At 47.7% G+C, this 27,843-nt stretch overlaps 1 protein-coding gene across 1 annotated transcript; it reads left to right on the top strand.

Annotated features, from left to right (window-relative positions):
• Positions 1-1,771: 1,771 nt before the first annotated feature.
• LOC135317503 (protein ELYS-like) lies at positions 1,772-25,869 on the top strand (the record flags this gene model as incomplete). Its single annotated transcript, XM_064473796.1, has 19 exons — positions 1,772-1,892; positions 3,098-3,351; positions 5,914-6,094; positions 6,882-7,089; positions 8,360-8,476; positions 9,436-9,520; positions 11,500-11,650; positions 14,090-14,222; positions 14,310-14,491; positions 14,965-15,026; positions 18,504-18,609; positions 19,379-19,472; positions 20,963-21,086; positions 21,213-21,269; positions 22,483-22,629; positions 23,381-23,568; positions 23,740-23,884; positions 23,979-24,092; positions 25,741-25,869. Coding segments are annotated over exons 1-19 (2,598 nt in total), but the record flags the coding sequence as incomplete, so codon positions are not given.
• Between the last annotated feature and the right edge of the window lie 1,974 nt (positions 25,870-27,843).

Here is a 27,843-nt window from a genome sequence, read left to right as displayed (position 1 = left end):
GCGCAGGGGCTGGACCAGCTGCCCCCAGGGATTCCGGAAGGCCTTTCTCTCCCTTGTGACTCCGTGACTCTGGAACTGGTGCTGCGAGGGGCCAGCGCTGTGGGAGCGCTGGGAACGTTGTCTTCCCTGGGCTCTGCCTCTGTCGGGACGGCTGCGTGTGCGCTCTGCCCTGAGACACTCGGCGCCTGCGCCCGCCTGTCCAGGTACGCCAAGCAGTGTGCAACAGAGCACACTTTCAGGAGTGACCTGAGGAGCTTTTGCTAGCTTGGCCGCGTTGGAGAGGGACTGCAGCTCCTGCATGCAGGAATAGTCGTGTTGGAGAATAACCCTAGGAGGCAGCTGGGTAAAGGGGCTCTAGTGTCAAACGCTGATGTGCCTCGGGTTTGGGTTTGTTCATGTAAAGGGAAATGAAATCTGTGGTCTGCATCAGATACGGGATCGGGGCTGTTGGGGGCTGTATTTCTGGGGAAAATGTCACTGAGCCAGTCATTAATAGTAATTCAAAAAGCTCTATAATTGTGATCTTTCCCTGCTGTTCAACAAAGCGGATGCTGTTTTTCTCAACAGAGCATAGTTTTTCTTCCATTTCTTCTTCTTTGGCTTCTTCCCACTCTTTGTCCTCTTTCCTTAGACAATGTGACCTGAGCAGTGTCAGGCAATGCTGTCCCTTCTCTGACCACCAAGTAACGCTTCCCTGAGATCACTTTAGCTTCCACATCTGGCTGAGTGAAAGAATGACGCCCGTCAGCCTCAGCCTCCCTCCGTGCGAGAGTGAGCCTCTACGTGCACGAGGGAGTCCAGAGTTGCCTGAGAGTGCCTTGGGTGCTGCCCTTTCTAAAAGCGAAGGGGTTTCTTGCAGCTCTCCTTGCAAAGTGAGTGTGTGGTTTCACACGTGCATGAGCTAGCAGGACGGCTTACGGCCACAGAATGGAGATGGGCAAATCCCCTCTCCTTCTCCCCGGTGCAGTGTCCTGCCTCCTTCCTTGTGCCGGCTTTTATGCTTGCTGGCTCTCTCTGCAACCCCGTTTCACTCTCTAAGCTGGTGGAAAACTCTCTGCTCTTGTGGGTGCGTTCCCTGTCTGCTTGGGGAGTTAACGTGGCTCCTAAGGAGCTCTAAAACGTGTGCAGGTCAGGGCAAGGGAAGGCACAGGGATACAGGAGCAGAAGGAAGGAGCAGATGGAGAGATGGGGGCAGCAGCAAGGCCTCTCTTTTGGTGGCACTGAAGTGAACCAGGTTTGTGACAACACGTCTGCAGCTGCGACTGACCGTATCTTTAGCTTTTCCTTCAGTAAGCCCGTAACATTGTTGGCCTTTGAATCTGACTTTCATGTACTACATGTCAGTCAACGGTGACATCCCAGAACACTGACTTGGCTGGATGTGATTCTGCTCAAACATGTAGTTTCTCAACTTGTTCTTTCTTATTTATTTTCTGGAGCTTTTTAATGCAAAACTCACTCTCTGACTCGTGCCGCGTTGCTTGACTTGACTCCAGTGTCTTGGGCTTTTTCCCCGTGTTGTTTATCCTGTCAGTACCCCTGCGTGCCTTTTTGTTGGTGATCTCGTAGGCATCAGAAAAGCAAAGGATTCTGCTTTTGCTCTGCTGTGAGATCCAAACCTGTCCTGAGTGCCCTTTTGTTAAGGAAAAGAGCCGCAGGAGGTGGCCGGGAGATTATTCACGGCAAAGGGATGAAAGTTCTGTCAATCTCAAAAATGTCGATGGCTGTCAGGAGCCTCTTTTTGCATTTTCTTCTCTATTCACAGTGAAGAATGCGAGACCTCGCGGCTCAGGTAACGAGCAGCCTGCTGCAGTTTCCCGAGGTGACCATTCAGGCTCTTGGGGAAGATGAGCTCACCCGAGGGTCTGTGCTGCGTGGGCGGTTTTCCAGAGGTGAGCCTTTTCCTCGAAATTGGGTCTTGCTGTGAAGTTGTTACTGCCTGGAGGTGACCTGAGGCACGGGGTCACAGCATCAGCTGTGTCAGGTTGGTGCTGCTCAGGTGCGTCAGGTTTTGAGAGAACAGAAAGGATGAACTATGACAAAATGATGAAAAATGTTAACATTAAAACATTAGTAGAGTTAAACTTTGAAAGGACAACAGCCTGCGCCAGTCTTGAGCTATTAAAATAACACGGGCAAGTCAGTGAGCCCTCCTCAACTTCTAATGGAATGAAAGGCAGTTTTCAAAAAAGTCCTGGTGTGGTTTTGGGCTGTATTTATTGGTACCATCATAACATCCCGTGCAGAGCTAGTTCTCCCACAGTGTTAGAGAGGCAACCCCCCCTGCTTTTTCTTTCCTAGCCTGACTGAAAACAGAAGGAAGAGGAAAGCCCTGTTAGGCGCTGCAGCCAGGTTTGCAGATATTTAATGGGACGCAGAGGAGTGTCCCGGGAGAGCTGCTGAGAGCGGCTGAGCAGATGAGGTAGCTGACTTTGTCGGTGATCTGAAGGTAGAGCCGGGGGCCTGCCTGGGTGTCCGGGCTTCTGCTGAGACCATGTAGAATCTCTCTGTGTGACTGTAAGTGCAGTAGTTGAGTTAATACTCCCTTTGTGTTGGAAGTAGTTCAGTGAAACTAAATGTGCTAACTTCTCTCTGTGATCAGCGCGTGTAAAAGTTGAAATTGGCTCCCGCAGTGCCCATTTTGAGGTAATTCCTTGTTGAAGTCCAAATCCCTGCCCAAAGTAGGCGTGTGTCGAGCAAAGTTAGTCAACTAGAAAAGAATTGGCTGAGATTTTGCCATATTTGAAGTATGCTTTAGGAGTTGTATTCTCATATGTATTTAGATGATTTCTAGCAAAACCAAGCTGAATATGGTATAAAGACTAGAGACCAATCTATTGTAATCTTCATCCCAAACAAGCAGAATTCTTCAGTGCAGGAATGACAAGTCCAAATGCAAAATAATAAGGTGGTTCATTTTACGATGCATTGGTTGAGGATTCAGTGGGTGATTTTCAATAATCGACCCGAATTCGGTAAGCCTCTCTTGCTCTGTGAGGTACTTCTGTTGAAGCAAAGGGGCAGTGATTGTGATTTTCCCGTTGTTTTCAACCCTCTCTTGGGAGTTTGCTTTAGCCAGCCTTTTCTCTTCTTCCAGGGAGAGATGGGCTGGCCTGGCTGGCGTGTGGCCCTCAGCTGGAGGTCGTGAGCGCTGTGACGGGAGAGCGGCTCTCTGCACACCGTTTCAGTGGAGCCCGTGAGCAGCCTCCCACCATCCGCGTGGTGAAGGAGGTTTCCTGGCAGACGGGAACGGGGCTGCTGGTTGGCTTGAGAGAAGCAGAGGGAAGTGTTCTCTGCCTGTACGACCTTGGAACATCAAGCGTGGTTACAGCAGTAGTTCTGCCAGGAAGGGTGGGTGCTTTTTAATGGGGGAAACGTTGTCAGGTGCTGCATAACACTGTTTCAGGAGCAGCTTTGGAGCGTCCCTTTGCTAGGACGTCCATTTTCTCTATTGTGTCATCATACTGTCACTGCAGAGTGTCCAGTCAAGAGCACCTTGATGTGAAATCGTGGGGTTAACGGTACCGTTATCCTTTGAGTTTGCTGAGAGAGTCAAACAAGTTTTCTGGTTTTACAGTAGAGCACGTAGTTACCTCATTCTCCACTTTGACAAAAAGGCCTTGAAAACTACCTTTTTTTTTTAGCCAGAGTGACAAAGAACTCGTCCTCACCCTGCCTTTCAAGTGTTGGTAACATACATGTCCTGAATGGTTCATTATGTCAGAAATACTGTCTTTAAAACATCTCAGACTTCCATGGCTGTGCTGTAGCTGACTTCGGCACATTCCCAGGAGTCTCGGACTAGCAAGCAGGTGACTTTAGAGCAAAGCACATTTTTCTGTTGACTGAGGATGGGAAAAAACAGGCTTCACTGCGTTACCTGGCAGGTGGTTACAGACTGACTTTCAGCCTGAAGCCCTTGAACCTCTGCTTATTGCATATGGTGCTTGTGCCGGTGGGATACTCTGGTGTAATGTTGCTAATTTTCCCTGCCTTCTCTAACCCATAAACTCAAATGACGTCCTTTCCCCTCGGCTCCTTATCTGAGTTTAGACAAGAGTCACCTTAAGGTAATGGAACATCAAGGTTCCCTCTGTCTTTACCACCTTAGAATCTGCGACAGATAAATACTTCCGTATTACTCAGCTTTCCAGAGCGTGGTTTGGTTTGACTTGCTAGAATCCAGGCGGGGTTTGTTTGTCTGTAGCGCTACAGTGTGATTGCGGGCAGTGAGCGTTTGTGTGGTGGTGATTTCTAACGAGCTGAGTTGGGTTGGTGCTCCGCTGTGTGGGTTTGCCGATCGTCCTGATAAATCTCAGCGTTTGAGATGGAAAGGCAAGCTGTGTGCTGACATAGACGTGCAGTCATTCAGACTTGTAAAAGCAAATCTGAATTGAAAATATTAATGGTATTAAATTGGTTTATAAGGGTTGCATGTTTCAGAGCTCTGGAATGGTATTTTCCCCACTCTTGCTGGTTTGTGTGAGGCAGAAGGGCAGCATGCAGAGTCAGGCAGCTGAGACAGGATTTCTGCGTTCGTTCCCAGAAGGAGCTGGCAGCAGTGTAGGAGAGCGTGCAAAGCCCAGCAACAGCCTAAGCATCTGTGTGTTATCTCAACAGGTTTTTTTCCATGCTAATTTCAAAGCACAGCACTATACCAGCTAGAGTGAAGAACATTAACTCTATCCCAGCTGAAACCATGACAGAAACAATATAAAGTTGTCTCAAATACTGCGGGCACTTCTAGGAGTAGAATTCTTGTGGCCCAGGGGAAAGGTAAATTCTGTAGCAGATTGCCAGGCAGCGCAGTCACAGCAAGTGCTTGACACGGGAGAGGAGAGAACTTTGGGGCTTCAAGGTTTGGTCAATTTTTCCCCACCTCTGGGGAGAAAACCCAATATATTAAAAAAAAGGACTCCTTGTGGTGCTCACTGCTCTGTTCCGTTGTCGTGTAACAGGTTGCTGTTGATGTAAAGCTCCCTGGTGTCACTGTGTGACATTATGCAAGGAGGCTGAAGGGCAGCCCGTGTTCTTTTGTTGTGGAGCCTTAGTGCAGGAGCCCTCACGTGCTGGTGTCTCTGCTGGAGCCGTCAGGGCTGTCCCGGGAGGGGCTGCAGGTGCGGAAAGGTCTGTCTTCATCAGGGCCTTGTACTAAAGCTGCTGGCAGGCGGCTCCGCGTGTTACAGAGCAGCGTGCGCTTCTCCTCAGCCGGAGCTGGCTTTTGGCGAACCAGCTGCTGGGCTTTTTGCCGCTGTTTCGGCACTGAAAACTTTTCTGCTTTCCCTGGTTGCTCTGTTGATTCTAAATGAGGACTGGTGTAGCTTTCCCTAAGCTGGTATCTCCCTTCCGCTCTCTGTAACAATACTCCCTTGCCGTGGCAGCGGTGTGTCTCCCCTGCAACTTGGCCGCTGCCGCGTCTGACTGAGAGCCGAGATTTGCCCTAGTACCTGTTTGGCAAAGAAGGCGTGGGCTGTATCCCAGTGCTGACGGGCTGGGGGCCGTGGGAGAGCGAGAGTGAGTTTGGCCTTTCTTACTCCAGTCCCTTAAATACGGTCAAGTTTCTTGCATTTAACGGATTTTCTGTGTTGTCTTTGAGTTAATGGTTTCTAAGTAGAAAATGGAACTTGGTAAGCTGTAATAATAGACTGCACCATTGCAGTTGGAGTGAGCTCAGCGAAATCCCTGCAGGAAACCCTGTAAACGGAAGGCAGTAACGGATTTTTGTACAGGACATTTTTGGGGGTTGGTTTCTTTGTTTTGTCTGGATATAATTGGGATCAATGCTGTGTTTTTAAGTCTGAGAACCCTGTATTTACTTTCTTGCTTCTGATGGGCTGATTCTGGCTTCACTTTTGAGTGATTTCTATTTAGCTTGTCAAAGAGCTTAAATACTAACTTGTAGTTTTCCTGTAGGTAACTGCTGTAGAGCCCATAACTAACCCCGGAGGAGCCAGCGTGAGGCCTTGGCACCTGCACCGGGCTCTGCAAGGGTTTTGTGGCGTGGCAGCGGTGGCGACAGATGTTGGTCATCTGCTTGTGGTGGACCTTGGTTTGGATGATCTCTCTTGCAGTCAGAGGGAGAATGAACCATCGGGTGAGCTTGCGGTTTCTAAACTTGAACAGAAAAGTAAGAAAACTTGTGTCTTTTAAATCAACAACACGCATCCCACTTTGAAGCTACTGCTGTGCAGACGTTTATGGCTGCTGATTACAGGTGGCGGTTTGACATCGTCTGGCCCTGAAAGGATTAAAAATGGGAGTGGCTTCATACTCCTCCTAAGGTTACAAATACCCCCTCCCACCAGGGTCCCTCTGTCACGGTGATTCTCACCAGTGAGGGGTAGGAATCTGACCATCTGAGTCGGTGCAGCTGCCTGACAGGAAGGTGTGTCGGACGTGCCCTGTTTCCTGGGAATGTTCTTCTGCTTCTGTTCATTGACTTGGGGCAAAGTTGAGGCTTGTTTTTTAAAGTAAATATGCCTTACCAAAATCCCTGCATTTCACCAAACGGAACCTGTACTTGGTGTACTCGGATTGCATACGCTGTTTTTGCTCTTACAAGAGTGGCCTCGGGAGCTGGTGTCACTTCAAGTAGCTTCACCATGAGGCCCAAACTGCTGATGTGCAGAGCCCAGGAAGAATTTGTCTATGGAGGTTTCGCTTTCACCTGGTTTTGAAATAGGAGCGAGGAATCCTGTCCAGTCAGAGAGTTCCTATGTGCTCTGAGTGCGTACAAAATGGGAAGAGCAGACAAAGTATTGCATCAATGGGTATTTTGCCGGGGACGGTAGAATTAGTTTATACATGTTGTCACGTCAGTGTTTCAAATGCAACCTGAATGGCATAACGCATTCCTTTATTGTGTGGTTTTGTGCGTGTAGCTCTAGTAGTTGTCACCAGAATTGCTGCTGGAGTTCCACTAAGAAGAGAAATGGTGACCGGGGAAGGGAGACATCTCTGCCTCCAGTTACAGTGTCCTTCAGGAACAGCAATATCGACCCTGTGCTACATCAGCAGAAGCAACCAGCTCGCCGTGGGTTTTTCCGACGGCTCCCTGTCACTGTGGAATATGAAAACTCTGCAGTGGGAGTAAGTCGGCCTTTGCACTTGGTCACGCCTGGAGGTGCAGGGCTCTCAAGGCTCTGCTTGAGGAGGAAGTCTGTTAATTTAAAGAGCCCTTTTTCAGGGAGGGAAATGTGGAGTGTAATCTTGGCCTGTTTAGGAATCCCCTTCTGAAGTAACCATTGAGCCATACCTGGATTCAGTGGGCCGCCTTCTGCCCAGCGGGCTGGGATTGTTCTCCTTATTGTGCCCGTGGGCTGAGGAACTGCGGAAAGCTCCCTTCTCTGGGTTCTGTCAAGCAGTTAGGGTGTGAGAGAGCTGCTTTCCATAAGGCAGTTTGTTCCACCAGCAGTATTCAGTGACAGCAGGAGTTGTGTGTGTTTCAATGAAAGAGATTGTAGACATTATTTCTCAGAACCAGCTCCTGCAATGAGGGCACCCATTGAAAGGCTGAAGTATGTTAATGATGGGATTGTGGTGATCATATTCTTTAAAGCGTCCCGGTTGAAAGGAGTGAGACATGAAGGATCAAGAGCTGATCTGTGGCTGAAAAGACATTCTCTCCCACATTTCAGCCTTGACCAAAAGAGGGGACTGACCCATGCCAAGGCAGCGATGGATGGGAATGAAAGTTTGCTTGGAACACTTGGAGGGGGAATAAGGGTCATGTCAAGGGATAAGCAACAGAGAAATTAGGGAGATGATTTCAGCTCTGCCAAAGAGCAATCCCCCCTGGAATATCTGACCCAATTCAGATCGGGATTCACTTAAGCAAATCTGCAGTGACTCACCGGGAACTATTGGTGGCATGAATAGAGAGTGGAGGGATAGTGAGGTGGCAAGAATAGATTGTGAAGGTGCAAAGAAGGTTCAGAAGTCTGGAGGAGAAAGGCTTTAGATAGTCCAAGTAAAGAAACAAGACACTACTGGTGTTTGGCGCTGTTTTCAGCTTGTGCAGAAGAGAGGCTGCATTTTCAGTTCAATATTGAAGCAGGCGACAAGAGTAGGAAGAATCTTTTGCCTGGCAGCTGAAGGAATCTTTCATGTTCCTGCTCCGCTGGCAGAGGAGGAGATAAAGCCAGGTTATTGCCCGTGCTGGACAGTAATTTCCTCACCTCGTGGCTGTTGCATCAAAAGCAGTCGCTCCCGTGACGCCCTTGTTTGAGACGGGAGTGTGACCTTCTGTGCCTTGAGGAGAAGCACGTCAGGGGCTCTTTGCTCAGAAGATGCTTCTCCCCTTCTACAAACAGGCAGGGCCACCAGGCTCACCTGCTTTCTGTTTTTGTTAACCCTGCAGGCACCACTGTCAGCTTGAAGGAGGAAGGATTCCTGTCTGCGCCGTTACTTTTCAAGAGCCTGAGCACGATCCTCGCAACTGTTGCTACTTGTGGGCTGTTCAGTCGACGCAAGAAAGGTGAATAAAAGCTTACTATCGGCCACTGATATTTTTTTTTTTTGAGTATTTGTTCACCTAGAGTTGACCCACGTGTATTTGTTTTGTTGAATTAGCCGTGCAGGAGATTCTCTCCGGTATGGAAGGGGCTGACGGTGTGATTTGTACAGGATGTAACAGGGATGGAGAGGGACCTACTAGTTCCTCCCTGCTGAAAGGCAGCAAAGCGACAGTGGCTCTATTTCTGTGCTGGCATTCTTCAATGGCTTCCTTTGTTTCCTGATGACTGCTTCATGATTTGCCTGATATTCACACCGTGGTATGAAAATACCATGGAGCGCAGTGGAGGCTGCAGCTCCAGAGCACTAACGGTGCGGATCCACCAGCCTGCTGCCCCTAAAGGAGGAGGTGACAGCATGGCCGGTTCCCTGGTGCCAGCCTGAGCCTTGGTGAGCCAGCTCAGCTCGGCTGGCAGGGAAGGTGCTCAGCAGCCAAGTCGGTGGTTTCCTGCTGGGCTAATGACTGAAAGGAGGGTGTGGAAGGTGCCGTGTGTGCAGGGGAGGGACTGGAGCTTTGGTGGGAAGGGAAGGGGAGAAAGATCTGCCCCTTTCAGCATCAGCAAGCTATTTACTCAGCTCGGCTGCTCATGGAGTGGCAATCTTTTTCAGTTTGACTGTAAAGCAGTTTTGATTGCGAGCTCTTCAATGCCAAGAACTGTTCCCAACCATTTTTACTCCATAGAACATCTTGAAGCTTCCAGATTGTATGGGTAGCCTTTGCCCCAGAAGCTGTTAGTGTCCAAATGTCCTCCTTTGTGGTTTAGCGGCTAAATGTGACCAATTGTCATGCTTTGGGAAGGGCTGTTTTTCTTTTCAGCGAGACAGTGCTATTCAGGAAACCTCAGCCTAGACCTAAGGAAAGGGTAACGAGGACTATAAAGCAGCTTTGTAACCAAATGTCATCATTTGTACCTTTTCCAGTGAAGGCGATGCCGTGAGTTTACATCTGTTGCAGTTAGCGTTCGCAGACAGGAGGCGCTCGGCTTCAGGACAAGTCATGTATGAGGTAAGACGTGCACGTCCGTGAAAGGATGGAAAGAGTCCTTTTCCCTAAGGGAGTATCAGTGAAGTTGGCAGGGGGAATATTGACCATGACAATTCAGAGATGACTTAAAAAGAAAGAATCTTTTGCTGAGTCTTCCTGGGCACGGCCTTTGTCCATACTTTTTGAGAAGAAGTCGTACAATTTCATACCACCGTGTCGTGTGTTCCAGCCAGGGCCGTCTGCAAAGAGCCCGTATAAATTCAGTTCCTGAAGAGGCAGCAGCTTTTACAAAGAAAATGATTCTTCATTTAAACACCAAGTGAATGGCCTGTAGGAAGAGAAGACAGGGCTTTGAGTAGCTCTGTTTAACCAAACTGCAGAGTTGAATAAGGTTCTGTCTGTCTCCCTTCCTTAAAACACGGGCGTACAGCTTTATTCTGTTCCGGCCTTCAGGTTTAAATTCTTGTTTTCCCTTTGAGCTCTGTCAGCAGGACTTCACATGACGCTCACCGGCAGGGTCTCTTCGGTGCTGGTCCTGAAACTTAGTAGCTCTAAAGAGAACTCTTTCTACTTTTTGGCTGCGTTACCTACGAACTCTGCTCTTGAAGCCAGCAAAATACGCAAATACAGTAAAGAGTGGTCTGATTTGGTCAAAAAAGTATATGTAAATTTTGAGAAGTGGCTCCAAAGAGGTTGTGTTTAAAATAGAGATGAACTAGCCTTACCTCTCTGTTATCTAACAGATAGAAGACGCGTTTTTAGAACGTATAGTTTTATTCAGTGTTACGCCTGAAACCCTTGCAAAATCTTTTTGATGGGAAAGTAATCTTAATTCAGAGCATGTCTTTCCTGTTGAGGTGCGGTAGGAGAGGATCTGTGCTCTACAGCCTTGATATTTATTAGTAGTATTTCCTAGAATGGTTAAGAGAAAGCTTGCCTGTTCTCAGAGTAGGTGAGTTAAATGTAACATATCAGGTCATACGAGAATGGATTGTCTCATGCCAGTTCCTTCTAGAGCTCTGAAACTTTAGGAAACTTGGGTAGAATGAGGTACAAGCAATTTTTTTATTTTCTGGTAGGTTTTGGAGATTTTTAGCTGCTTAGCTTTTGCTTTTGTTTGGTTGGTTTTTAATTGTAGAGCTGCTCTTTGTCCACAATCCACACACCCATGTGTTGTAGGGTAGAGCATTTGACCAAGTGCTGTATTTGGAAAGACAGTATTTCAGTCAATGCTTGCTTAGCAATTGGTGGTCTCAGAGGTTCCACACAATCCTGCTGGAGTTTCTGTAGGTCTCAAAGTAGTTGGCTGACTCTGTAGGAATTCGTGCCCCTAAACGCCTTGCCCACGTGCATGCCATGTCCGCCGGGTTGTTTTGCTCTTGGCTGCACTTGGTGAAGGCAGGGAGGCATATTTCACCCTTTAGTCCCTGAGGAGGTGAGAGGAGGAGCTGGCAGGAGCTGACGTGGTTTGAGAGAAGGCTGTGACTCAGTAAGACGTTCTCATGGCTACTCCCGAGGGATGGGCTTTCACTCTAGCGGTGTGTGCCTATAGATAATGCCTCGCAAGAGAGCTTTGGCTGCTGGAAGGCCGTGACTCCTCTAACTTCATCAGTTCTGTGATCAAGTCATGGAGCAAAGCGCTTTGCATGCCTATGTATGGCATTATTTCAGATCTCTCTTTCTAGATAAATAAGTAGGTTTGTGAAGAAACCGGGATGGTGCAAGGAATTCTGCAAAACACATTTAGAACCAGTAATGCGAGGGAAATGCTCAGTTCTGAAAATGTGCAAAGCTTTTACGACCAAACTTACCCGTTACGGTTTGACACTCAGTTCTCTTGCTTGTCAGCTGTAGTTTCTCTTTGCCATCAGATTAAGCGCCTGGGAGAGATACAGTACAATATGCAGGTTCTATTAGACATAGACATTCTTTCCTACTGAGGTATAATGTCTGCTTTTCTCTCAGAATGACCTTTCTCTCGCCTGTGATTTTTTCCGCAGGGTTTGGCATCCTGTGTTGAAAAGTACAGTTTGGATCTGACAGGTGGAGCCTTTCCCTTGAGAGGGCAGGGCAGCAAGGCCAAACTACTCAGCTGTCAGGCTGTAGAAATCTTTCCCAACTGCATTGACAGAGAAGGCAGCGTTGATGAAGGTTTGTTCCTGATGCCCGTGTTTGGTTGTTCTAAACTAAATGGCTTTGGCATCCAAGCAGTGAATGCTGTTCCATACCCACAGCCTGAAAGTCTTCAGTATCTGTATAGACTAACTTCTTGGGCTTATTTCAAAGGAAAAACTGGGTGCTTAGGTTCTGTGGGACTTGTTAAAATAAACCCTATTTTTCCCTTCAATGCTTGCTGACATGCTGTAGCGATGTATGGTGGGGTCACCTCTATAACACCTGTCAGTCATTTTATTCCTCCAGCTCTCGTCTTTGAACAGTAGGATCATCCCCCCCATTGCTTAGGAATGTTCCCTCAACTTTCTTTTTTCCCCTCTTCCAACCTATGCCTGCACCTGCATCCAGCTGGTGGCCGGTCACGAGTGCTGTTCCCCAGGGCTCGGTCCTGGAGCCAGATCTGTTTGATACCTTCCCCAACCACCTGGATGAGCCGGCAGCGTGCCCGCGTGGCCAGGAAGGCCACCAGCATCCTGGCTTGTATGAGAGATAGTGTGGCCAGCAGGAGTAGGGCAGTGATCGTCCCCCCCTACTCGGCAGTGGTGAGGCTGCACCTCGAATCCTGTGTTCAGTTTTGGGCCCCTCACTACGAGAAAGATACTGAGGTGCTGAGTGTGTCCAAAGAAGGGCAGCGAAGCTGGTGAAGGGTCTAGAGCACAAGGTTTAGTTGGGATCTTAGGGAAAATTTCTTCACAGAAAGGGTTGCGAAGCAGTGGAACAGGCTGCCCAGGGAAGTGGTGGCGTCACCATCCCTGGAGGGAGTTAAAAGATGTGCAGACGTGGCGCTGTGGGACAGGGTTTAGTGGTGGGCTTGGCAGTATGAGGTTTACAGTTGGGCTCGATGATCTTAAGGGCCTTTTCCAACCTAAATGATTCTACGAGTCTATGATCTGCCCGTGCACTTTGCCCTCTCTGTGTCTAATAGGTTCCTACACCTACAAGCTCTTAAAGCAATAGCTTCTGGCTTCCCTTGTCCGGATCGACAGTTAAAACTCCTCTGGTGTCTTTCATTACCTTGCAATAATGAGATGTGCATCTCTGGGTTTGCACATCCAGTGATGCTCTGAGCACATCTCTGAGCTGGCTGCAGTGATAACTTTCACAGCCTTTTGTTTGGGTGTGTGAACGCCCTTCCCTCTCTTCTTACTGGCCTTAACTTATGTCTGCTGTTACAAAGACGACACTGGCGTGACTTTCTAGGCTATTTGTGTTTATTAGCTTTGTCTTAGTCCTGAAGAGGCAGCTTCCACCTCTTTTGGGGTGCCATCCTCTAACAACAGCGTGTCAAAATCTAATGAAAACCCCTTTGGATTTTCTCCACCTGTGGCATGATTCTGAGGAGAGGGCCTTCTAAAACCTTGTCAAAAACAACCAACAGGCGCACCCACCAAAAAAACCAAACCCAAACCAACAAAAAAGGCCCTTTCGGTCCCCTTTTCATGAAGTCTGAGGCATGGAAAAATGCTTGTCATTTTTCTGATGGCTCCTCATTAGCTTTTATCCAGAAACTATTCAAGTTGTAGGCCCACATGAGCTTCTGTTGGATGTGGGTTGAGGTTAGAAAGGAAGCTGGCTTCTGATTTATGAAACTACTTGACATCTTCAAAGGCAGTTTCAGCGGCTCACACAAGTGAAAGGGCACAGGAGTTCACGATGACACACAGTAAAGCGTGGGAGGCTCCCTGAGCAGCCCTGATGAACTCAGCAGAGAACAGAGACCCATTTTGCCAAACGACCTGTCTCCTGGTTCCCTGCTCTGTCAGGGTAAAGGATGCACCCCCCACTTTGCTCACATCTGGAGAATGCCTTCTCCCCAGAGACGGCAGACCATGCCACTTCTTGAGAGAACCCGAGTGTAACATGGTCAATGTTTGATGTTAAACTCTTTGTTCCAACCTCCTGTTTGTTGGGGTTGGGTTTTGGTGTGTGTTTTGTGTGATAATTGTGTTCTTTCATTCTGACTGTGCTGGAAAGGAGCTATTCGTAACACCCGCAATCGAGTCGAATCTGGAAATTAATAATGCCAGCTGAGTGATCAAGTGTATACGACAAGAATTTGTATGCTTTCTAAAAGCAGCAATGTATGTTTTCCTAGGGTGGTGGGTTGTTTTTTGGTTTTTGTTTTTTTCTAACCATCTTGATGCACTCTTACTGTATGGGAAACTTGATTACCTGACAATTGTGTATTGGATTTGTCTTAGGACGGATACAGGTTGAACTCGCAAAGGGGGGCAGCATGACTGAAACCTATCACAGAGGTGATGCTATGGTGTACATTTTTAAAATTCTTCTTAGTCAAGTGTTGTGTTTCATGAGTGACGTAACAGAATGAAGCCAAACTAGAAAGTGATGTTTTGAAAATGTCAGATAGATTGTATTTTCTCCCAATAAGAAACAATGTCTTGTCTTTTCCAGTCATATCTCCTGACACCAGTGTCTCCGTCTTCAGCTGGCAAGTGAACACACGCGGCCAGGGAAAACCATCTACTTATTTGGGTGTATTTGACTTTGACTGCTGGTATGAGGCTCAAAAGCCAGGCTCACTAAGGTAGGTTTTTATGAAGCTGGTTTCAGTATCCCTCCCCATAATTCACTGGAAAGTCGGCGTTTAGCTTCTGCGCTTGTTTTCTTTCAGGCCAGAAGAATCCCTTCAGGACTGCCCCTATTTTGCACTGTGGTCACTGGACGCTGTGACAAGCACGACTGCTCCAAACCTCCTTCTGGATGTTGTGGTGCAGGAGCGCAGCCTAAGCTGGAGAGTTCCTCCTTCTTACCCACAACCTGAGCTGTGTTTTCATCCAAGCACCTATAATTTTGGTAGGTATTACACGGCTTTGAGTAGTGATAAGCTTAAACCGAGCTCAAATGCCATTTATTGGTTCTCCTGGTCACTGTTTGTCACGCAAAAACCCAACCAAACCGAAACACCCCAACCCCCACCCACCCAACTGTGATGACGATGTACTGACCAAGTGTGTGCTGTTGTGACACCCGTCTGACAGGCGGCTGGGTCTGGGGGTTGGGTGCTTCTGTAACGCAGCCCGTGAGGTGGTGCTGGAGATCAGATGAAGTGACTCTGGGCTGAAGCTCAAAGCGCAGCACCTCGATAGCCCCGGAGGTAAAATTTCTACACTCAGCCATTATTTTTCTAAAAAAGGCTGTAAGTGATGTCATGAGGAAAACGGGTACTCAGTTGTACCTTTCCAGAGGTTGCTGTGACAAAAATGTAAACTGGTGCTACCATCACGGTGAGAGTATGGAATGTTGTCCAACGTTCGTTGTCTCTGCAGATGGCACGTGCCTGCTGAGCTCTGGAGTTGTTCATGTGACGTGCAGCGGCTTCCAGAAGGAGGTGAGCTTTTACTGTGTCTTTATGGAGAATGTCAAGCGATGGAGCTTTCCTAAGCTTTCCATGGCACTGCTTTCGGTGTCAGGGACCATTTAATGCTCCTCCTGCCCATCCACACGCGTAACTGCAATTGTACCCTACCAGTTTTATCAAATGTAATGTTTGAGGTCCCCTCTTGGGAGTGTAAACCCACCGTTGCCTCCCGTTGAAGCACGATCAGGGCCTGAATGTCTAGAAAGGAAGAGAGCGCTGCTCTAGGAGCAGGAAGAGAAAGTCGGGGAAAGGTGTTCCTTCTCTCTCATCAATGAGTGCAACTGCCTGCGTGGTCCTGAGTTCGGGTTTTGATCCCTGATGAGCTGGGAAAAGAGGACAGAATGGAGAAAAGGAAGCATCGTTCCCTCAGAACAACCTTCAGGCAGAGGAGCACTTGGTAGGAGGGGGAGAGCAGTCTTTCCCTGCCCTCATCTTCCTCTCTACTGGATTCCTCACCAGATCTGTGGGGGTGCGTTGGGGCAAAGCGCACTTGTGCACAGTGTGGTAGCTAACATGAACGTCTTGGCAGGTTGGCCTGGCCCATAGGCTGTTTCTTTTGCAAGCCTGATGTAGGCTCTTCCATTCAGATTGGGTGATCTGATGTCAGCTCCACGTTGGGAATAATTGGGAAATGCAGAAATTTGTCATACCCTTTGCTGAATTGAGACTAGATCATTCAGAGGCTTGTTAGGGATTTGAGCAGGAATTGCTTGTGAATGTGAGTAAGACAAATCTCAGAATTAGGGGCAAGAAGCTTGGTTTGGGGTTTTGTTTGCCACCGTAAGTCGTACTCGGTGTGTTTCCTTGTCTGAGACTGGTTTTCAGAAAAAGATGGAAATCTGATGTGTGTATTCGAACGTGTAGAAATGGCTTTGAATGTGATGATTTTATTTAGAAGGGAAAGATACTTGTGAATGTGCTTAAAAAGCCAAAGAAAGAAGCAAACAAAAAGCAAAAGCCCTAAAAAGGACAATTTGATGAGGGCTCAGTCTTGGGCCCCTCGGGACAAGAAGGACATAGAGTTGCCGGTGCGTGTCCAAAGAAGGGCAACAAAGCTGGGGAAGGGTCTGGAGAACAGGTCCCATGAGGAGAGGTTGAGGGACCTGGGGTTGTTTGGCCTGGAGGAGAGGAGGCTGAGGGGAGACCTTATCGCTCCCTGCAGCTGCCTGACAGGAGGCTGTTGTGAGGTGGGGGTTGGTCTCTTCTCCCAGGTCACTAGCGATAGAACGAGAGGAAACGGCTTCAAGCTGCACCGGGGGAGGTTTAGGTTGGATATTAGGGAAAATGCCTTCACTGCAAGAGTGGTCAGGCCTTGGAAGAGGCTGCCCAGAGAGGTGGGGGACTCACCATCCCTGGAGGTATTGAAAAGACATGTAGACATGGCACTTGAGGCCTGATTTAGGAGACATGGTAGTGTTGGGTTGACAGTTGCACTCATTGATCCTGGAGGGCTTTTCCAACCTTAAGGATTCTATGATTCTATGTTTCTATGTTCATTTCACCTGGAAGAAGTACCAGAACACCAGCTGCACTAAGCTACTCCTTAACAGTGCACGTCTGTGCCTGCCTGTGCTTTGCCCTTCTGAAGGATCGCCACGGCATTAGAACACAGTGTTTGAAGTGCCTAAAACTGAAACCTATTAGAACATCAATGTTTCACTTCTTTTCTGTCATTTTGGGAAATGACAACTTAATGTTTGGGGTGTCGTAACTGCTTCATGTCTTCATAGCCTAGAAAGCTGCTTGATCTTGGCTTCACTGCTTCCATGCAAACGTTGCAGAGTTCTGTTTGTTCTGTCCCCTTCGCGCATTCCTGATGGCAAACTTCTCTGCACCCCATGTGCCATGGGTATAAGCAGGGCACGTTGCTGGGAATAGTTAATTGGAACGCAGTAAATTGAGAGGATAATGCAGAGGCATGCAAATAAAGATTAGAATTAGCCTTTGGGAAGTTGATGTGTCAGGGGAAAAATTCCATGTGCTCCTCACAGCAACAAGCAGCCCAGCCTGTGATGCCTGAGTGAGTGTAGGGTTAGAAACAAGCACTTACTGTTGGTGGTTGGGATGTTGACAGCAGGTGGGATTCTCCTTTGATTTCGCCTGTTACTTTTAGGAGGAGCAGTTAGACGCGGTCTTGTCAGCTGCTGCCCAGACAGGTTCTGTAGGGCTTCTGACTGGCTGCATTAAGCTTTGGACATCTAAAGGTAAGACTTGTTATGTTTTTTTTATGTTGCATGGTTTCTTCGTTTGGAATTCTTGATTCATTTCTTTTTTGTTCTCTCTTTTTAAAGAGCAGCCAAGTTCTGCTGCTAATTTACAGTTTGCCCTTGACTGGACGTGGAGCAGAGTGATCTATACACAACACGAATTTGATGACATATGTGAGTACTAGTGCAGCCATGCTGCAAACCTAGAATCAGTCTTTCCAGTTGAGCTCATTCAGTGATCTGCTGGTAGATGGTCTTGCCCGCAGATCTGGAAGTGCACTTTGAAACTCTGCAATGGCTCTGTAGGCTAACGATTTCATACCTGTTCTTGAAAAGGTGTTGCGCTGTTTGACGGCTCCTGCAGCTCCACTGACCCGCAGAGGTTACAGGCTCTGCAGCACCGCCAGTTGCTTTTGAGCAACCTTAGCACAGTCTTGAACTGTTTTCTAACAGAGGCACAAGAGCTCGCCGGAGAAGGTTTGTCACAGTATTTCTAACTCTCTGGTATGTCTTATGAAGATTTGGAACGATGCTGGGGCTGTAATTGTGGAAAGAGGAGCTTCTGTTGGTTTTGCTGATTGGCAGAAAGTCAGATGTAGCGGGGAGAAGGGGCTTAAATGGAGGGGTTGGGGCTGCCACTTACCGCGCGTTGAGCTCAGGGCAAGAGTTTGTTGGGGAGCTGGTGCGAGTGGGTGGGGAGGCTGCGGTCAGCAAGGAGCTGTGCAAGCACCCGGCTTGAAATTACAGCAACGGGATGTGGCACTGTGACAAATACTCCCTTTGATTGTCAGCCAGCAGTGCGTGATTGCATGCAAATATTGGATTGGAAATGACTAAAATCAGAGAGGAAGCCTAAATGAGTAACATGTGAAGTGAGTTGCATGAGTTTCTGTAGCTGTTTCTATTAGAACTTGTTCCTGGCATATTGAGGAGAAAAGAGAAAATCCCTTTGCTAGAGTAAACGTCTCTGCTACGTGAAGAACAGGTGCCTTATCCATGAGTGGATTTAGTAGTTCCAACTTCACTTTTTTTTATTAAACCTTTAGTGAATCTTCTTCTTTGTAAGGGTTGCTTGTGATTGTGGGCTTTTACTTCAGAGAAGGACGTGATACGGAGTGAAAAATGCACAGGCAAAGATTTCTACCGTGTTATTTTTCTACTTTCTCTTTAGTGCAATGAGGGGAGCTTTATAAAAAACAAAAGAAATTGCACACCAACAGTCCTCTTAAGCTTCTTTTCATGTTTTGCAGACTTGACAAATAAGCTGGCGGTGACCAGCCTCGCAGCTTTGTATGCACGAGTGGTCCTCTGGTTCTGTGGGTCCCGTCTCCTGCCCGAGGGCTCAGGTAAGCCTAAACTGTCACGCGTCTGTAGCAGTCAGTGCTTCCTATGAACACGTGCTTCCCCATGGTTTTGTCAAGGCTTCATCAATACCAAGTCGTGCCCGTTCAGTGACAGCAGATGCTGAAGTTCTGCTGCTGAAATTGAGATTTCACTGTTTTTTCAAGTACGTCGTGTAGAATGATGGAGGCAGTTTCTTTCCGGGGTGTTTCTCAGAAACAGCACTAAGCCTCTGAGGGAGGGAGTTGTTCATGCCCACAGCTTGAAATCTTTGGGATTGTAAACAAGTAACTCCTAAAGCACCAACACGGGAATGCTTGATTTTACAGTAAAAGCCTGACGTGCGTGTTTTGAACTTTTTAGGGATTGTTTGAGGAAAAAATACACCTTGGAAATAGTTCATCATTTGGATGGGTTATAAATCCTATTGTCAGCCTTAACTGTCTTACGCATGTTCACGTGACATGTTTAAAAACCCATTCCCTTTGAGAACTGGGGGTTTTTTTTTAGAGTGAACTTCAGCTGACACTACATGTTCTGGATGCTACATCACCTGTAAGCTTGAAATGGCACAAATAGGACAAGGAGGAATTGACTCCTGTGTCGTAGGTCTCTTTTAGCAAAGGCAGAAGGAGGCTGGGCTTCTTTCAAAGTCGGAGGCTGGCCTGTGCTTTTGATGCTTAGCTTGTGTGTTCTTCTGTCTTTTTAGTCAAAAACTGTAGGTTGAAAATGTGATATGACTTCTTTAACTTACTTCTTATTTATTGCCTGTAGGTGATGAGATGCGTTTCTCTAGACCTTTCTACAATTATCCTCTGATTCGGAGCTACTACGCTGGTCATCGACAGCAACTGGAGCGTTTATCAAGGTAGGACGTGCAGGAAAGCTCTAGAGCAGTTCCACTGCAAATTCAGAAGCGGCAGCGAGTGGCTTTTCCATCAGCAGCTGTATTTGCTACGCTTCATGCATTTGCTGGCAACACTCTTGACTGGAGTGATGCGTGTGTCCTGCTGAACAGAGAGGTTCCTTTCCCGTGTTGAAATGTTGATATATACCTCTGCTTAGTGCCCTTTGTTGGTACCATCATTGTTTTGACGTGCACGTAATTCATTGGCAATTCTGTGTCATTTGTTACCACTGGAAAAGGTCGTGTGGTGAGGACAGGATCAGTCACGGCCAGGTCAGCAAGGCACGGCCTTTGCAGAGCAATTGTTCTGGACACAGAAGAAAGCGAGTTTTAGGAAAAAAAAAACAAAAAAAAACAAAACCAAAAACCAAAGCAAAAATAATCTCTCTCAATGACCAGTGATAGATGGCGATAAGGGGATTGGCCCAAATCTCCCACTCCCAAGCACCGCGGTGTCGTTGAAGGAGATGGGCAGAGTCACATGCAGCTGGCACGGCCAGCGCTCTCCTGGCTACTGGATAAAAGCCCCTTCCTCACGGGAGCTCCCTTTCCTGGGCTGGCTCACGAGCATAATGGTGATGTGCCTTGGGTTAGGTGAGAACAGATTTTTCTTTGGCAACTGTTCTGTAACCTAAAGAAAGTCCTCAAGTAGCCGTGGCTGTGGCACCGTGAGCAAGGTGCAGCAGGAGGAGTCCAGGTGGAAGCTGCTCTATGTCAGGCGCTGGCTTTCAAGCTCCTCTTCCTGCGCGTCCTTCTCAGGTAACTCTCGTACAGGCTCACGGGCTCCTTAGAAGCACCACCTCCAGCGTGCTGCTTCTGCTCGTCCTCCTCGGGAAATGAAAGGCTGGCGTCGCAGCCCGCAGGAGCCTGCGATGGGCTTCTGAGGAATGCAGTGTTTCACAGGCCAGCCCTCCGTCACTGTGATGGCACGTGCAGAGGCGCAAACGTGCTGCTTCAGGGGATACCAGAATTCAGCTGCGGGCTCAGCTTTCTGACCGTGACTGTTTTTCAGTAACAGAAGCGAGGTGCTGAGACCAAAGCCTGACATTGCCGTGCTGGGGTCTCACCGCTGTGTGTGGGAACACTCCCGCTGGGGGCGTGAGGTTTGGGGTAGCTTTGCTCACACTGCCCTTGTATTACAAGTAATGCGGCACAAAAGAAAAACTGAAAACTAAAAGGTCGCTGCAACTTTCCCCTTAATAAGGGAGCTTTTTGGATTCCTATTTGGAGCTCCTTTAATAATTCACTAGGATCTAATGAGCACCTTTCACCTGACTCCGAAATTTCTTTCCAGTCTACTTCAAGTCATGATCATGCCTTTGTCTGTTTGTTCCTTTCCTGGAGTCGTGGGAGCTTTAGCTGGGTTTGTTTTGGCTGGAGGAAATCTGTGACACCGAGAGGCTGGAATTAGTGTTTTCCTCTGTGCAAATCCTCGCTACGTTTTGTTCCAGAGGCAAATGGGACTCTGACTGCCTGATGATCGATGGGATGGTTTCCCAGTTAGGAGACCGAGTTGAGGAGATGTGGCAGAGAGAGGAAGGAGGAACTGGGAAATACCCACCTCCTAGTTTACAGGTGAGTGTTGTGTTCCCTGAAAACAACCACCACCACCACAAACCCCAGCCCCAGCCCAGCCCTCCCCCAAAGCCAATGATTTCTCAAAGAGAGGAGTTTTAAAAAGCTTCTACCTTTTCATTCCAGGCACTGCTGGAGCTCTATTTGCTAGAAGGCGTTGAAGAAAGCCACAAACACGCAATCGTATCCCTTGGAGTTATTTCTGTTACACCTCCAGTATACGCGCATCAGGGGTCTGAAATGTCTGTCACCTACGTGTTTGATGCATTTTCTAATTTGTGCTTCAAACACACTGCGGATGAACACGTGTAGTTAAGAATTAAGTCGCAGACAGAAGCATTGTTTGATTTCTTTGTACTGTGGATTGTTTAGGAATGTTTAAAATGTTTTGTTGCAAAGTCTTTTCTGATGTGAGAAAACAGGTTTACTAAGCAATGTTAAAGGTAGAAAGCTCCCCTAGATTGTCTCAAAATGTAAACTGTTTTTCATTTTTGAAGCACCCACAGCTGTAGCAAACAGCTGCTTCCTCGAGCGATGCACTAGAATGTGCTGCTTCAGAGCAAAAGGATTTCTGACAGTGGTGTACCAGGACCTGATGTTGCTGAAATCATCCATTTTCCAGCACAGCTAAGAGGGCTTGCTTTTGTGCTGTTACAAGTGCGGGCACACAGAATAATAGAGAGAGAGAAGGGAAAAGTCATTGGGCAGAAACTGAACTTTTAAGCTGCCGAAATACACTGTGTTGCTTTGGCTGTGTGTTGCCTGACCCGAGAGGGGAGCCTAGAGAGCAGGGGCTTTAAAGCTGTTGCACCCCGGAGCTCTCTGATGAGAATAGACCCCCCAAAACAGCTGTCAGAAAGAGAGAGTGACACTGCCGATGAGTGATCCACATACTGGTTTAAATCCAGTTTTAATCATGCAGAGCTAAGCTGTGCTGTAAGGACACCCTAATTTTACTTGTTTTATATACGCTGGAAAGGAGGGAAGAAACCAGCTGTAGAATTTGTTTGCTTTAATAATCAAGCATTGGCCGTTCTCGTGTTTTGAATGTCCAGCTGGTGGCTCCAGTGACTAAAGAGGGAGCCTGTGTTTCCAACGGAACTGTTTAAATATCGAAAGGCAACCTTTCTGAATGCCTTAGAGAAATCAGAGAGTCTGTCTTTCTGGTTATTTACTCAGAATGCAATTTTGTTGTCAGGGCCTGACTATCTTCAGGTTGCAACAGCATGAAATGGCAAGACTAATACATGAGTATTTTCTGCGTCCTACCACTATGATATTCTTATTTCCTTTTATTATCTATTAATATTCTATTAACAATAGTAATAATGTTATTTCATGTGATAAATTGTTGGTCTTGCAAATCTATTAGCCTTAATTAGATACTTGATATCAGACAATTTACTTGCTGCTAGACATCACGCATCCCTTTCCGAACAAAACAGAACCTTCCGTCGACTCCTTCGCAGCTGCCTTTGCCATCCCTTCGGGCCTTGTTAAGCTTATTCGAGGTTTTTGGCTTCTAGACCACAAGGACTATGATGTAAGCATGTGACAGTTTAGTTGGGCACACATTGCAATACAATGCTATGATCTATCAAATGATGTAAAAACCCTGGTGCTTAGCTGATACCAGGTGATAAAACATGGGAAGCTTCTTTTTTGTAATGCTGCTTCAGCAGCACCTTCAGCAATACGTGATGATCTGCAGTTTGGTTTTAATTACGTTGAGAGGAAATGGATTAAGACAATGAAGAAGTCAGCGTTAATGCTTGACGTGTGACTTGCCAAAGCCGTCTGTTCAGGTTGTTCTCAGCAGAGCAGTCGAGCACTTTCTCAACAGCAGTGGTTTGGGGACTTTAACTATTCAAACTGCCATCCTGGCAGCAAGACTTGAGACAGAAGACCGCAAAAGTGACTTTTCAATCTAATTCATGTTCCCTCTGATGCTGAAGGTTGTTCTTTGCCCGTCACAATGTTAATATAACCTGTTTGCCTGGGAGAATGACTTGTCTTTATGAGAGGTGATGTTTGCCTACGGAGATTTGGTTATCCTGGCCAGGTGTGAATCACTCCTGTCAAAGGACTCCCTTTGTTCTGTACGGCTCACGGAATATCTTTTTTCTGCAGACACTTCAGCATTTATATTTACCTGTCCGGTACCAAGCCCTTCATTAGTCACCATCTAAGTTTATTCAACAGAGATTCACCCTTACTGAAGACACTTTTGAATTGTTTTGTTGTGCGCGTGTGTGTCTCCATATCTTAAGAAACCTGATCTCTACCTTCTGCAGAGCTCCCTGGCCCTGCTGCTTGAACCAACTGCAACCAAACCTGTGTCGTGGCAAGACGTGCGAATTCTTCAGTCCCTCATGTGCCAAGGAGAGCATAGGCGAGCCCTCAGATACACGCAGGTGATGAAGCTATCGGCCTCCAGCTGTAGCGAAGTGCGGCTTTTCCTCACTGTGCTGTTGTCCAATAGGTAAAGAAATATCTGCCACCATTTTGGCACTCAAATACTGTGAGAGGTGGAGAACAAACACTAGAAATCACAATCCCCTACACTTCCTTTGAACTTTGAGCACAATATCTGGGGGGCATCTTTTTGGTGATACCATTAATATGCCTTTACGTCTCACAAAATTAACTACAGGTGCATGGCGGAGGCTTGGGCTCTGCTGCAGGAGCACACCACTCAGTTAAAGGAGGAAGAGCTATTAAAAGACATGTATGACATCTGTCGGGAGATGGGACTAGTGGGAGACTTCCTGAGGCTGCCTTTCACAGACTCTGAACAAGTAAGTGTGGGCAAGAGGAAAATCTGAACCCCGTCTTTGCCAAGAGAAGAGGCAGGGTCATCATATATGTTTTCAAATGTGTTATTTCTCATAGAAGTGTTTGGAGAAATTTTTACGGACTCATGAGATTCTTTTAGTCCGGCACCTGCAGCGTGCCAACTGTACGGCAGCCCCACAGCTGAACCAGGCGATGAACGTTCATCTCATGGTAAGCGTAAAAGTTCTGCCAAGTGTGCAAGGTTCTCTTAGGGGTTACTAACTAGATTTAACAGTGCTCAATAAGAATCCTGCTTTCTTTATCACACCCTTCTTTGAAATACTTGCAATAAGCATCTGCACCTTTCGTTACAGCTGAACCTAAAAGTTGAACAAAAAATTTCACTTCTCCAAAGCGACCCTGTGAAGTTGGAAATTCTGTGTTCCAGGCTGTTGTTGGCTCCACGTCAAATAGTTTGTTTGTGTCTGAGGATTAAATAAGTGTCGTGGTTTAGCCGGCAGCTCAGCCCCACACAGTCGCTCGCTCACTGCCCCACTGTTAGATGGGGGAGAGAATCAGAAGGGTAACGCTCGTGGGGTGGGATAAGAACAGTTTAATAATTAAAATTAAAAGAAACAACAGTAGAAATGCAATGTAAAGGAGAACAACGAGAGGCGCAAAGCCCCGGGGGAGGGGGGAAGGGAGGGGAGAGGGGGAACGAACCGCTGAAACAAACCACACGCGCCGCAGCCGCCCACCGACCCGACGCCGCGCCACCTCTGCGCTGCCACTGCCCGCCCTCAATGTACTGGTCATGGTGTCACATGGTATGGAATGAACGTGCCATTGGCCAGTCGGGGTCAGCCGCCCCACCATGGCCCCGCCCCTCCCAGCCCCGCCCCCCCGCCACGCGGCAGAGCGCGGGAAGCCGGAAAGGCAGCCGCCCCCCACGGTGAGGAGAATTAACCCCTTCTCATCCAAAACCAGCACAATAAGTATCTTTCCTGTCAGCCACTCTTACCATTCAGATATTCAGGGACGTACGTTATGTAGGAACGTTCGGATGATTGGAAGTTGTTTGGGTCACTGTGGAAGGAAGAGTGTGTTGTATGTCATCGCTGGTATCTTGCAGGCAACTCTGGGTGCCAACCCACAGGCACCGTTTGCATCATGGGTTGTTCTTTTTATTATTTCCTCAAGCTATAGCGTGAGGTCTGCAATTCCACAGCTTTCGTTTTACCACTTTTTGGACAGAAAGTCTTACCTAACTTCTGAGTCTCAAAATAGGCAGGTCAAATTCTGTGTTATGGGAACTTCTGTTGTGGTTCTGTGATCCATCTGCTGCTTTCCAGAACCATAGTTTCCCAGGGAAGCAAACTTGTGGGGTGGTTCTGGAAGGTTGAGGTCCTGCGTTTGAAAGCTTCCATCCCGGGGGAAGGGGTGTGTAGGCAGCTTTCTCTTCCTCATTTTAATCCTCACTTCCTCTTGTCCAACGTAACCCACCACTGCCCTGGAGATTCAGTCACCTGGGGCAGCGGCGTTTCAGGAAAAACAAGGGAAAGGCTGCTGTTTTGTCAGCCACGTGAAACTTGTGGGTGCTGACAAGCGTGTCAGAATGAGGTTCTGCAGGGTGCCGGCATGGTTTTAACTTAAAGTTGTAGGTTCTGCTATTATTCTAGTCTTCCTTCCGCTTGGCTAAAAATTCCGGGTGAAGCTGGTGTGCGCTGATGGGCAGAACTGGCTGCCGCTCTGTGCAGGGGGTGTATTTTACTGCACCTGTAGAGGAAACATATTCCCTAATTCGAAATAGCACCGACAGCTCCGTGCTATGAACTTCTTGTAACATTTAACTTCTTGCTTTACGCTTCTCGTTCATCAGAACGACTGTGCTCCTCGCTGGAGACAGAGAGCAGTTGCCAGAAATTCTCTCTCAGCCCAGCACGGCAAGACCCTTCCTAGAGGTCAGAGGCAGCTGGCTGTAGAGAGAGCCAAGCCTTACCATCTGCCTTCGTCCGGACCAAGAGAAGGTAATTTTTAGGGGGGGAATATAACGCACAACTAACCATCGCTTTGATTGCACAAGGCTGATCGTTTTTCCCTCGTGCTTTACAGCTGCAAGACCAAAGCCAATCTCGACAGTAACAAAACCAGCTAATGCAGGACATGTGGATCCAAGGGCACCTTTCAGCAGTCGTGTGTTGGCCAAAGTTAGAGAGTTATGGGTAGGAAACGAGCAGAAACCCAGTTGAGAGAGAGTTTTTCTGTTATGATAATGTTTGCTATGCAAAATACATGTGTTTATATTATGGTAAATGTGTTCAGAGAATTTAAGATGGCTAAAACTAAAACCCTGATTACCATCAAGCTATTGGTGTACACATCTTGCTAGACTTGATTGTGTGATCAAATAGTGATCTCTTCCCACTTGCTGACACATTTCTGCTTTGTTTCTGCCTTATTTACTTAAAAATAGGCAGAACGATAAAGAGCAGGAAAGAGGCCAGTAGCTGTCAGATGATTTTCCTACAGGTGGTGTGGCCAAATCAACCCCAGTTCGGGTATATTTGGCCTTGAGGGCAATGAAGGTCAATTACTGCCCTTCTCTGCTGTCCTTTTGCCATGAGAAAAGACCAAGACCTTGGGCAGATCGTACTATAAGGGCATGCCCGGCGTGCAAATAAGGCCGCAGATAATTAAGTAGTTTAATCCCCCATCAGAACCCCTTCTCATGGAAGATGACTCTCAGGGTTGTCAGCGCACTCCATTTATTTGCTGCAATTCATCCCTTCCCATGTAACCAACCATAAATAGCTTCTGGTGGGGAAGAAGCAAGCTCCAGGCAGAAGCCAACCCATAGCCTCTTGTGAGTTGTTAGGCAATGCTTGTAACCTCTTAGCCTAGGCCAGTCGGAAAATGCTATGAAATAATAGAATTTCTCGTAGTAAGATAGCATTTGTTTCTTATGTTGTTGGTACTTTTGTCTTCTGTGCAAAACTTGCAGGTTTCCATCGCAGGAATGCTGTTCTCACCAAAGCAGTCACGATAATGAGTGCCTTTGAGATGCTCGGAGAGAAATGTTCTGCGGTTCCTTCTGAATTACAGCTGTTCCTCAAATAAAAAGCGTTTTCCAATGCACTGAGCTGTGTGGGTGACCCATACGTGAGGCAGAGGGAAAAATGCAGGTGACGGTGCCTGATGTGCCTGTTGGTTCAGGTCACTCACTCCTGGGCCGTGCATCACCTGGCGTGGTTCAAGAGCAGGCTCACCCCACAGCAGCCAACGGTGTGGTGTGCCTTGCTCTTGAACGTGGTTTAAACCCAGACTAGACCATGAGTTATTAGCGAAAGCCTGATTGCTGGTAGTGTGACGCTGCAATTGTAATGTTAATGGACAGAGAGAGAAGGATGCAGGAGGGAGGTGTGTGACAGGCTCAGGGAAGAGCCCATGAGCGACGATCGGGTATGGTGCGAACAGAGGCTGGGTGCCCGTTGTGCGCCAAGAGCTCTTCAAAGCCCCCCGCACTTGGGAGAACCACAAGCAGTGCCAGGTGGGATTAGCAGAAAGTGATGCTACATGGAGTAAATGGGTGGCACTGATCACCCAGCAGGCTTGAATAGGAAACCCCAGTGGCCCAGGTGTCTTGGAAGTGACCATGGGCTGGCCAGAAGGCAAAGACTTTGGAATATCCCCAGAGGAGGGGGTGCCACGTGCTGAAGAGGCCCCACTGTATAACAAACTGTTGGAAGATGAAAAGCAATAGGCCCTGTTCATTGTAAGCGCCATGTGCTTACAGTGGTGGATGCAACGACCGGCTGGCTGGAAACATATCCCATCCCCCCCGCCCCTGCCCAGACACCATCCTGGGTCTGGGAAAACAAGTCCTGAGGCCACATGGCACCCCAGAGAGAACTGAGTCAGGCAACGGACTCATTTCCGAAACACCCTCATAGACACCTGGGCCAAAGAGCGCGGCACTGAGTGG

The sequence above is a fragment of the Phalacrocorax carbo genome, chromosome 26, assembly GCF_963921805.1.
Source record: "Phalacrocorax carbo chromosome 26, bPhaCar2.1, whole genome shotgun sequence".
Taxonomy (NCBI): Eukaryota; Metazoa; Chordata; class Aves; order Suliformes; family Phalacrocoracidae; genus Phalacrocorax; species Phalacrocorax carbo.
This window is presented reverse-complemented; position numbering and strand designations above follow the sequence as displayed.